Below are 11957 nucleotides of genomic sequence, written 5' to 3' on the forward strand. Positions count from 1 at the left end.
GTGAGTGAGTGAGTGAGTGAGTGAGTGCGTGTGTGTGTGTGTGTGTGTTGATAGCTGATCATGTGGTTTGTGATCTCGTCTGGTGTTCAGCTTGAGCTCCTGTGATACTGTGAATGTGATCGATCGCTGTCACCATGGAAACAGCGATCAGTGTTGATGTGAGCGTGTCGTGAAGATGTTTATGAACGCTGGTGAGAAACATCAGATCTCCTCTAGCGCTCAGCACATCTGGAGGCATTTAGACTCGCAGGCCATGTTTAAAGCAGCAGAGCAGCGGGCCAGTGCAAATAAACACATCACAACATCACACACACACACGCAGGATCTGATTCCCCACATTCAGTGTGTCTGGTGAGAGATATGACAGTAATGTGTGTAAGAGCGTGTGTGTGTGTCCCTCATCAGAGAAAGACATCAGCTACTATATTACACAGTGTGTGTGAGTGTGAGTGAGTTTGTGTGTGTGTGTGTGTGTGTGTGTGTGTGTGTGTGTGTTACTGTCCTGCTGCATCCAGTTTAAAAAAGTGCACTTCCATAATGTACTTAAAGTGCTCTATTATCACGCACTAATTTTGTACTTAATATACTAAAAACTATTCTTTAGTACTTCTTAAGATAAACTTAAGATCATCTAAGTGTACTCAACTGTGCTATTTTGGGACACCGTGAATATGAACTAAAATGTGCTTTTAACATACTATCTCTGTAATTAAAAAATGTATTTAGTAACCACTTGTAGTACACTTGAGTGTACTAGTGTATGAAAGATGGGTTCAAGTGTACGACAAGTGGTGACTAAATAATTTTTTAAAATACAGAGATAGTATTTTGGGAAATAAATAATAATAAGAGTAAGAGTAAATAATAAGAGTAAGATTTTGGGGGAAATGTAGCTGAAATAAGGCCATAAAACCCATACTGAATAGTTCTGAATAAGACTTTTGAATAATCAGTCTTGTAGGCTAGAAAATCATTCTGCTTACTCATTCACAGAAAACGATATATTGATTTAAATTTTGTAAGACATGTTTTGTGATAGACCAGCTTTATGCGAGGGAGTGGCCATGGCCATGAATATTTAGTGATTCACACCTGAGAGACAAAGGGCCCCTCCCCTAATGGCCCATCAGTGAGTCATGTGACTGTGAGGCAGGTAACAAAGAATGTGAGGAGATTGAAAAAATGGGTCTTTAAATTATTTGTATTTTATTTACAGCACAGTATAATCAAAACATAGATAATGAAGGTCAAAGACACACTATTGTGCACACTGATCTAACCACAGAGATGTGAACAAACTTTGAGTCATTCCTGAAAACAGATTCTGTTCAACAAGTGAAACAAGTAAACCATACCTGATATGTAAGTGTTTGCTGCTTCTTTCCATGGATTCAAGAAAAAAACATCATCAGTAGTTTTACAAAAGCACAAAGTTTTGTTGTTATTGTGAGTTCACACAAATATAAATAGATACTTAACGGTTTTGAATGATATATAACACTTATTTGTGTGACCAAAATCAACAGTGTTTTTAGTGTCTTTCGCACTGATCTTAAAAATAGTGAGCTGGTCGCGCCGGTGTTGGGCCCCAGGGAGTTAAAAGCACATTTTAGTTCATATTCACGGTGTCCCAAAATAGCACAGTTGAGTACACTTAGATGATCTTAAGTGAACTCTCTCACTCTCTCTCAGACGGGCGCTGAATCTGGGCGTTCTGCGTGACCCGGGGTCAGAGGTCGAGGACCGTCAGTATCAGATTGACCTGCAGTGCATCAACATGGGCACGGCTCACTGGGACGAGCTGCGGCCGGAGCGCGAGGGGTCAGCGGGCGGGGAAAGGAGTTCCCAGAATCCCGTGCTGGAGTGGAGCATGGCTAGCAGGTGAGCGCTGTGCTGCATCTGGAGCACTGGAGCATTCTGGGTACTTTTCTTTAGTTTCATCACCGGCGTGAATCCTGATTGGTCAGAGCGGCTCATTCTCACTCTAGAGAGCAGCTGATAGGACATTTGTAATCTGTATTTGTGCTGCGAAGATGAGCTCAAAGCTAAAAGACTAACAGTGCAACCACACAGTCACACAATGCAGAACAGGAAAAAAATCATTATCGTGATATGACTTAAGGCCCGTTCACACTGCCAGCGACACACACATGCTCCCATTCATTTTCAATGGAGAGCTGGCGACTTCCGGCGACACGAGCGACAGTGAACGTTGGCGACAGAATGTGGGCGTCAAGCGACAAAAGTTAAGAATTGTTTAACTTTATCCAAATGACCGGCGAATTTCGCGAGCGACCACCAATAGGAGTGAAGAGTCTGTCAGTGGCGCTCACACGTCACCGTCTCGAGTGCAAGACAGCACAGATTTCCTCAGCGATTTCACTGGTTTATATGATTTTACTGTAACCACATACATGGATATAAAAAATTATGCGTAGAAAAGAAACTGTTGGCTGTCTAAGTGAGTTTGATTCATACATTGATGGTTCGAGTTGTTAATTACATGATGCAGTGAGCAGTTTAGCACCGGTTAATGATTTAATGCACGAGCACTGCTGTAGTTTATATAACAACACTCTTCACAGCACAGAGTCTAGCGACATACAGCGAAAAAGTGTGAACGGGGCTTAAATGCATATAGGAGTAACGTTGTTTATAATGTAGCTAACAAAACAGAAGCTTTAAAGATCCCAAACTTCATGGTTTAATGTTTGAAAATTAATTTAATTTACAATAATAATAAATAATATTATATTATATAATTATACAATAATAATAATAATTATTATTATTATTATTTACAACTTTTATTATTAATAATTATCTCCATCACAATAAAAATCATAATAATTATCATTATTTTATAGCCATATTGATATATAACCACAATGTGACTTTTTTGGCCAAATTTTGCAGCTCTACAAACAAGCACAGCAAACCTGGAGCTCTTTTAAAAAATCATGTTTTAACTCTCAGTCGCTATTTTTATCAGAAAAGCTGTGAGGTCCGGTGAGTTTTGAGAACTCCAGAGCAGACTGAGTGAATCAGAGCGATCAGGTGATGTTAGCCAGTGTCTCTCTTTGGTCCTGTACTGTACCAGAGTCATCTCTGGACGACGAAGAAGAACACCCAGCAGCCGACCAGCCCAAGATCACATGATCCCCTGACAGGAAGTAGAATATGTCTGCTAGTCGTGAGCGTTAGCCGCGGAGGTCTCTGCTGTACGGGTGGGTTACAGCGGAGGTCATGTGATCTCTCTGGCACCTGTTCAGGTAACATGATCTTCAGCGGATACGCTCCAATCGTGTGCCGGCAGTAATCCCAGAGTTCCCTCTGTCTAATCCACTGCCCACCATAAATATCAGAGCGTCGCTGTTTGATTGTTTTAATAGTAGCAGATGTGGCACCTTATAAAGCGCCGCGTGTTTGTTTTACTGCCCACAAATGTTCCAGAGATCCGATCGGAGTTCATGTGTGGGAGTGGGAGCGTGAGAGCCGTGTGTGTGTGTGTGAGTGTGTTTGTTTGTGTGTGCGTGTGTGTGTGTGTGTCTGTCTGCGTGTGTGTGTGTGTGTGTGTGTGTGTGTGTGTCTGAGTGTTTAAGCGTCCGGTGGCGTCTCTGTTGTCTGCAGCTGCGCTGGTTTCTCCTGCACTGAGAGGCGCGTCAGTGAGCTGCTGTGCATCAGTTCTGCTTCAGCTTCATTTGTTTATATTTCTGATGTTCTGATAAACACCATTAATGATGTTGATTCATGTTTTGAGTTTATACAGTGTAGGACATGATCTGCTGTGGCTTTGTGTTTGTTTATGAGATATTGCTGAAGGTTTGATAGTTTTCAGCTCTGTGAGATTGACTCTCTCTCTGTGTGTGTGTGTGTGTGTGTGTTTGTTTGCAGCATCCGCCGGCAGCAGGAGAAGCGAGTGATCCTGTCTCCGATCATCACGGATTTCTCTGTGCGGATCACAGCAGCTCCAGCTGTAATTTACCGGAAGCCTCTGTCAGCGGATCACGGCCCAGCCGAGGTACACGTGTGTGTATGTGTGTGTGTGACTCTCACACACACTCACACACACACACACACTGGGATGACTAAAGTTTTCTTGATGTGGAGACACACGTGGAATATTCTTCATGTTAGAAAATAAAATAACAATACGAGGAACCAAAAAAAAAAACAGATTGACAGGTGTGACGAGACCACCAAACCATGATACACACTCACTATCTGTCTCTCTGTCAAGTGTGTGTTGGTCTCTCCTCTTCCCATCATGCTCTAGTGTTTACAGAGGGGAGGTGCTCGGCGCCTCAATAAAAGCCTCTCACACACACTCTAATGGAACGGAGAGTAAAAATATTTACGGCAGCGGCCTGTGTGAGGATGGAGGAGAGCGGCTGTCTCTCTCTCTCTGCGTGTCTGTCTCTGATGTGCAGCTAAGAGCGTCTGATGGCCGAGTGCCGTTGACATGCTAGCACTCGAACACACACACACCCTCTCTCACACACACACACACGCAAGCGTGCGCGCGCACACACACCCACACACGATGCGCAAAGCTCCGCATTTGAACAGTCAATAGCAAATACTTAAACTAATAACAAAGTGTCTCTCGAGTGTGTCTCGGGGCGGCCGTGGGTTTGTGTGGAGGTGAGACGCATCTGGATCTGATTGTGGGAGTGATGTTGGGCTGAATCATCTCTGCCTCCCCTGCAGACCCAGAGCGTCACTACCCAGAGTTCACCTGGGTTCAGGACATGATGTTTAACAGCCCAGTGTGTGAAGCGTGTAAGTCGAGCCAGAGCGCCCTCCAGTGGACACACTCTGCAGGAACACTCTTCCTCTGTCCTGCTGTGAGCGTGTCCCTTACACTGTTAACATGTTTATAGCAGCTGCGTGAAAAATAACACATCAGTTTATAAGACACAGACGACTGAGGAAGCTCAGAAACAAACCTGAGAAAGAGGAGGAGGTCGTGAGGAAGAGCATAAGATCCCCGTCTCTCTTCCTCAGAGCTCAGTCGAGTGTAATGATGTGATGGTGTGTTTGGAAGGAGAATGTCTGGCCGTGAGTTGTTTTGATTACTGAAGCGCAGAGATTGCTCAGGGACGCCGCTGGTTCTCTCGCAGGTCACTGATGCTGCCGTGCGCTGGAGCTCAGATCGTTTCTCTGCGGTTCAGGGGGCGTGTTACAGAAACATCCTAACTTTAAAATCTTATCTGTTTGGTCATTTCAGTTAGGACCACGTTTAGTACAAAAGCTATTACAGAACAGCATTTCCTAAGTGTGTTATCCTATCTTAACTACAGGGGTATTACAGGAAACTCCTAACTTGACAAAAAATCCTAAAAGCTGTCCTAACTTCAGAATTATTTGAAAGCTAACGGGGAAAAAAACGCTTACAATTGCGCTGTCCAACAATGGCATTACATTTATTAATAATTGAAAATGAAGAATGTTTAATGGTAGAAAGACTCTTTAACCCTAAGAATCCCAAATCAAGTTAAGATTGGCTTCTGTAATACGAATTTGCGAAAAATCCTAATTAAACGTTTCATATCTTAAGACCTAAGATAAGAAACTTTCTGTAATACGATGTTCTGCGTCTCTGACCTGTGAGCTGGTTGTATGACACCTCACGCTTACACACACGCCGGGAAGGTCACGCGTGTTTTCTTTCTCCCGCTCGCGGTCCCGAACACAAATAACGCCTGCGTTTGGCTGCTAAACATCTGCTAACTAGGATGTCGCTGCGGCTAATCTCAAATATTTGTTCGCTCTCAGGGTTGGTGTTTTTAGCCTCTTCCAGGCTGTTATGAAACGGAATCGTTCTTTTTTCTCTTGGTGCTCGCTGACCTCTCGTACCAGAATCAACTGATAATTGACAGCCAGTCAAAACAGTTCAGCTCTCTGAGTTCAGCGCTGTGCCCGAGACCAGCGTGGCACATTCCCCAATTCACCTCCGAAACCTGATCTATTTGAGATCAGTAGCAGCTGAGGCCTTCGCTCATAACGCTTTGTCAGAATTGGCGTGAAACCCCAGATAAAATCATCAGGCGCAGAATTACATTCAAGAGAAACAAATCCGTGCGGTGAGGCCGAGCGTCTGAACACGTCTGACCCGCGGCTCTGGTTTCAGCTCAGGAGCCCGAGGGCAAACCGGGTCACGGTTACAGGAGGGTAACCCGTGTTAACTCGAACCCGGCCCGAGCGCTGTTTGGTTAGGCTGGGCTGAGGAGAGAAAGCATGTCTTCCACCTGTATAAGCAAGATCACACGTTTAAAATAACAGGTGAGGGGCGAGTCTGATTCAGAGCCGTGGACTCTAGTTGTGTGATCAGGAACCTTCTCTGCTTCCTTTCTTGTTTATTTAGTATTTGGCTAGTTTGAAGATGCTTTCAGCTACCAATAAGAGTACTGTACTTTCTGGCCCATGTAGCATGCATAATTATGAATTTTGAAAAAAAAAAAAATACGTTTTACTATATTGTTAATATTTTATTTAATTTTCTGAAAGGGGTGATGACATGAGAAACCAAATTTCCTTTGATCTTTTGACACAGAAGAGGTCTTGGTATGCTTAATACATCATGCAAGTTTTAGAACTTAAAATGTCCTCATCATCAATAAAAAAGCGTTTATGTAATATCCCTCAAAAAACGGCATGTTTTGGATCCGAGGTTTTAGAACTTAAAATGTCCTCATCATCAATAAAAAAGCGTTTATGTAATATCCCTCAGAAAACGGCTTGTTTTGGATCCGAGGGACAAGGTGGCATCAGCTAGGCAGTCGTTTGCATAAACACGCCCCCAGAGCAAGATATTGACCAATAGTCTTCTTCTCAGCATAGGCCCCGCCCACTGGCGCTCACTCGCTAACGGCTAACACTTGATCACGCAGAATGCGAGTGTTGCGTCGCGTCAAAAGCTAATAGAAATCACAATCACTGCGCTATCTCGTCTACTCTGGATACAGTTACAGATATGAATATCCTTAAACAGCTCGTTCACGTCTTTGTACAGATATCAGAAGGATCCCAGCGTAAGGAACAAGTGGATAGTTTATTTTAACAGCATCTCGGATCGTGTCGGAGGATTTTGTTTTGTAATCGAGGCACAGTGTCATGGAGAGTCACAAAGAATCATTTGTTGAAAGATGAAGCGGAACTAGATCTGCATCACAAACCATAAGTAAATGATTTCATAATGCTTCGTCTGGAAATAACCGCTTTATTTTGATCATGTTGTCAAAACACTCATGCAATAGCGAGGGGCGTTGATACTGTTTCCTATGCAGTGACGTTAGCCAATCACAACAGCGGCTGATTACTGACGAGCCTTAAAGGACACGCCCCTTAAAACATCGTTTCAGAGAGAGGGTCAGAATGAGGGTAGAAAATAATAATTTTTCCACATTTTAATTTGTTTTATTTTTTTTTTGTGTGCAAAAAACTTTATTAACATTATAAGTAAACCTCAAAGAACATATTAAAATAAAAAAATCCGTGTCATGACCCCTTTAACATTTCTGTAGCTTAAATAGCATGAGCATGACACAAGCAAAGGCAGCATCATGGGATCTATTCCCAGAGAACACTTTACTGGTGAATCTGCACCTTAGGAAAAAACCAGCTGCCAAATGCATAAATGTGCATGTAACGTTCATTCTTTTTTCTTTTCAAGTTTGTTTAGTTTTCGTTAGCATTCACTCTATCAAAGTTTTAGTTTAGTTGTAGTTTGTTTCAATGTTTTCTAGTTTTAGTTTATTTGGGTTTTGTTTTCATGTTTTAGGGCTGCCAAGCTTCATCCTAACTGCCATCATTTTAAATTGTTTAATGTTTTGGAGTCATGAAAATTTATTTTAGTTTGCTGTTGCTGATGGGAATGTGTTTCTATGGTAACGCAGTGTTTTGTTCTGTCTGGTGTTTTCGCTGAAGTCATATTTCGGGCGAGCCGCAGCTCTGATGGAGATGAAATGAGATGGTTTGGTCCGTGCGTCCGGTCGGTCTCGCTGTAAACATGGTGTCTGCCAGCGGCTGTATGCTTCAGCGGTCGGTGAATAACTCCAGCGTCTGCCTGCGGTTTCCTCATCACCCCACAGAGTCTCAGAGAGCCACCTTCACCTCTCGCTCACCCCGGGCTCCTCGCGTCGCTGTTTCTCATTGGCGTCGCTGGGGTTAAAGAGCCTCATCGTGACCTCATGTTTGAAGTTTAGCTGCGCTCTGAAGTCACATCGCTGGAACCGACCGTAGGGTTTTTTCCTGCACCAGTGATGGTGATCATGGCCTCATGGTCCAGGTTTCCTGATAAAATGAAGTCTGTTCTGTTTTCATCCTCTTAAAGGAGTGAATAAATCATTGACTCTCCTTGTGGAACACAAAAGCAGATGTTCAGCAGAATGACCATGCTGCTCTTTTCCCTACAGTGAAGTCAGACGCACTATCTGCACTGTATAACTGTATAAATGTTTTAGGCATTGCTCTACAATGCAGAAAGCATTTTTCTTCTTTCTCTCCCACATTTGTAAAGGGTCTCCAGTGTCCGCTCGCTCCTGCTGTGTGTGTTACGCAGGAGAATTAACCCGCTGAGACGTGTCCCTCTGTAACGTCACTGCATCGAGTCACGACCCCCACCCTGTCTTTGTTGTGGTTGAGCTGCAGAACAGTCGTCATGAGTTTGGGGTCTCGGGGCTTTGATGCACAGGCGGCCGTCATGTCTCTGAGCGAATGCGACTTCACAGGAGGCAACATGAGGCCGCTGCGCTTTATGGCGCTCGTTTTAAGTGCTTTTGCTTTCTTCAAAGGGAGTCTGAGATTTGAGGAGAACATTCTCAGGCGCTGAGCTCTGAGCTCATGAGGTTTCTCATGAGTACAGCTTCTGAACTGGATCTGACCTTCCATCAGCCATGCAGCATGTGTGTGTGTGTGTGTGTGTGTGTGTGTGTGAGTGATGCCACGTCTCATTTACATGCCATACCATCCAGTGAAGCCTGCCTCTTTAGCCCTGCCCACTGCAGTTCCTCAGATATTTTGAGCTTATTAAAGGGATAGTTCACCCCATGATTTACTCACCCTCAAGCCATCCTAGGTGTATATGACTTTCTTCTTTTAGACAAATTCAATCAGAGTTATATTTAAAAACGTCCTGGCTCTTACAAGCTTTATAATGGCAGTGAATGGCTGTTATTTTTCAATAGTCCAAAAGAAGTCTAATAAAGCGCATCCATCCGTAATAAAAAGTGCCTCACACGGCTCCGGGGGGTGAATAAAGGCCTCCTGTAGCGAATCGATGCATTTTTGTAAGAAAAATATCTATATTTCAAACGTAATAAACACTTTTCTCTCACTTACGCGGAAGTGTTCCGGCGGATGACACAGGACGTATGCGTCACGCGCGCCTCTGAGATATGCTAGTCTCGCGAGTTTGCTAAAGTAAGGAAACTTTGCTTCCTTTGCTCCTGTAAACAAAGGAAAACCAGTCTCCTCTTGGCTTATATCGAAATCCTCCGACGTTTTTTTGTACAAATCCTCGGTTTGTACTTCTAATTTGTGACCGGCGTTTTGTTTTGTTCTCTCTCCGCGTTCGTTGCTAATCACGCAACACCTACGTCATCCGCCGGAACGCTTCTGCATACCACAGTTAGATGAAGTGAGAGAAAAGTGTTTGAAATATGGATCTTTTTCTTACAAAAACGCATGGATTCGCTACAGGAGGCCTTTATTCACGCCCCGGAGCCGTGTGAGGCACGTTTTATTACGGATACACGCACTTTATTTAACGTCATTTGGACTGTTAAACAGAAACACCCGCCTAATGCAATGATAGAGCTTAGAAGAGCCAGGACAATTTTTAATATAACTCCGATTGGATTCGTCTGAAAGGAGAAAGTCATATACACCTAGGATGCCTCGAGGGTGAGTAAAACACAGGCTAATTTTCATTTCTGGGTGAACTAACTCTTTAGGTAAAAATCATGTTTCATGAAGATATTTAGTAAATTTCCTACCGTAAATATATCAAAACTTAATTTTTGATTAGTAATATGCATTGCTAAGAACTTCATTTGGACAACTTTAAAGGTGATTTTCTCAATATTTAGATTTTTTTGCACCCTCAGATTCCAGATTTTCAAATAGTTGTATCTCAGTCAAATATTGTCCTATCCTAACAAATTACATGCAATAGCACATATGATACAAATGAAATAATGCTTTAGGAAATACAGACGGGCTGAATGAGACGCAGATTCACTGTCTGCCAGCAGGTGGCGCTTATGGAACAGCAATAATACAGCATTCCTTGGTTACCGCTGTAAACAAAGCAGCGCATCTTTCAGAGGAAAGACGAATAATGTCCCCAGTGTCTTTCACGTTGGCCCCGGACGATCAGGCACTCCTTATAGTCCAGCCCTGCACAGATATAACTCATCCACAACCTCCGTGTGTCCGTCTCTCTGGCAGACGCAGGGAAGTCTCTCCCGGAGGCGCTAGACTACAGTGTGTTTTGGCTGCAGACGGTCGCAGGAGAGGCCGACAGCCGGACAGGTATCCCCCCCCCACTGCTGTCTGTGTCCCTCAGAGACTTCCTCACTGGACCAGGTGAGTTCAGAGACGCAAACAGATAGATAGAAAGTTACAGCAGCTGCTTCAGGTATCACTGTATCCACCCAATTTGCTATTTGTCAAACTAGGTTATTTGTTACTGAGCACTGTCACTGTGAAGAATCAAATACAAATATTTAATCAGAATTATGCAGACTTGCATGACACACACACGCATTTAGAGCGAGAATATGAGCGGTTTGATTAGCATGGTCTGTGGCAGATTGTCTTCGTGTCAGGGCAAAATTCAATGAACAAGAAATAAGTATGACGTGATTTAAATTGTAGAGATAACATTGTCTTTTTTGCTCTGTTTCGCTAACAAAAAGTGCTCCAAACTAAGCCATGTTGTGCATCTCTGCAGCAACACACAGGTGTTTCCTTACTGAATTAATTTGTTTTGATGATTCACTGATCCATTCATAAAAAGTTTCTTTCTTCGTTCCTCAGTGAATCAGTCGTTTTGAAAGAATCTATTGAATAAATGAATCAGCGACTCGTTTATGAAGTCAGTGGCTTGCCGCCACCTACTGGTAATTTTAGTTTCATATTTAAAAGTATCATTCTGTTTTTTTCTATCATTCTATATTCCAGTTTTTACATTTAAAACATTAATCTCATAACATTATTTGTGCAATTTGTAAGTGCAGTGTAAATGCATGTACAAGTTCTAGAAATAGAAAAATTAAGAAAATAAGCATATAGAACCCTGCATGTTTAATTAGCCCTATACTTGGCTTAAAAAAACACTTAGTCAGTGTAACTTTTAAACACATAGAAATATATATATATATACACACATACATGCATTCAATAAGTGTATCCTGTGTATTCTGACGCACACATGTATGTCTCTAGGCTAAGCCCCTGCCATCGACTTTCACTGTATGAACAAAACACATATGAGGCATTTATTCAAATATCATCTTGTATGTTCCAAAGAAGTCAGTCAGGCATGTGTGTATTGTGGTAATGAGTGTTAAATGGCAACAAATTGGAAATGTCATATTTCTGAACAGCATACTTCAGTCAAGTGAGAGGTAGATACAGTCAAACAAAACATTATTCAGACAGCAGATATCATTTTTTATATTTTTACTAGTGGATGCAGGACACTGTAGTTGATTTATGTAAGGGAGGATAGCAAAATAAAGTAAACTGTAACATATTATACCCCAAAATTCTTCATACAGTGGACTACTAGTAAAATTGATAAAAATTTGGGACCAAAAATTATTCAGACACTTTGACCTGACCCTGTTTTGCTTAAGTGTTTTTTCTCTAGTTGCTAAAGACTGAACAAAATAAAGCATTGCTTGGTAATTGGTCAACAAAGTATTGATAGTTGTGTAAATAATGTCATA

The 11957-nt window shown here is 42.4% G+C and overlaps 2 protein-coding genes across 2 annotated transcripts in view; both read left to right on the forward strand.

The window, feature by feature from the left end:
• The window catches only part of LOC107742610 (vacuolar protein sorting-associated protein 13B-like), a 29035-nt gene extending 23705 nt beyond the window's left edge, over positions 1 to 5330 (forward strand). The window contains exons 5-7 of the mRNA XM_016555655.1: positions 1693 to 1881; positions 3895 to 4027; positions 5304 to 5330. Of these exons, the coding sequence (XP_016411141.1) occupies positions 1693 to 1881; positions 3895 to 4027; positions 5304 to 5330 (349 nt within the window). The remainder of the gene's footprint in view (positions 1 to 1692; positions 1882 to 3894; positions 4028 to 5303) is intronic.
• A 4985-nt stretch (positions 5331 to 10315) lies between these two features.
• LOC107742612 (vacuolar protein sorting-associated protein 13B-like) overlaps positions 10316 to 11957 on the forward strand; it is a gene marked incomplete at its 3' end in the record, with an annotated part of 21154 nt that continues 19512 nt past the window's right edge. The window contains exon 1 of the mRNA XM_016555656.1: positions 10316 to 10590. The remainder of the gene's footprint in view (positions 10591 to 11957) is intronic.

The sequence above is a fragment of the Sinocyclocheilus rhinocerous genome, unplaced genomic scaffold, assembly GCF_001515625.1.
Source record: "Sinocyclocheilus rhinocerous isolate Xijiao unplaced genomic scaffold, SAMN03320098_v1.1 scaffold1669, whole genome shotgun sequence".
In the NCBI taxonomy this organism is placed as follows: domain Eukaryota; kingdom Metazoa; phylum Chordata; class Actinopteri; order Cypriniformes; family Cyprinidae; genus Sinocyclocheilus; species Sinocyclocheilus rhinocerous.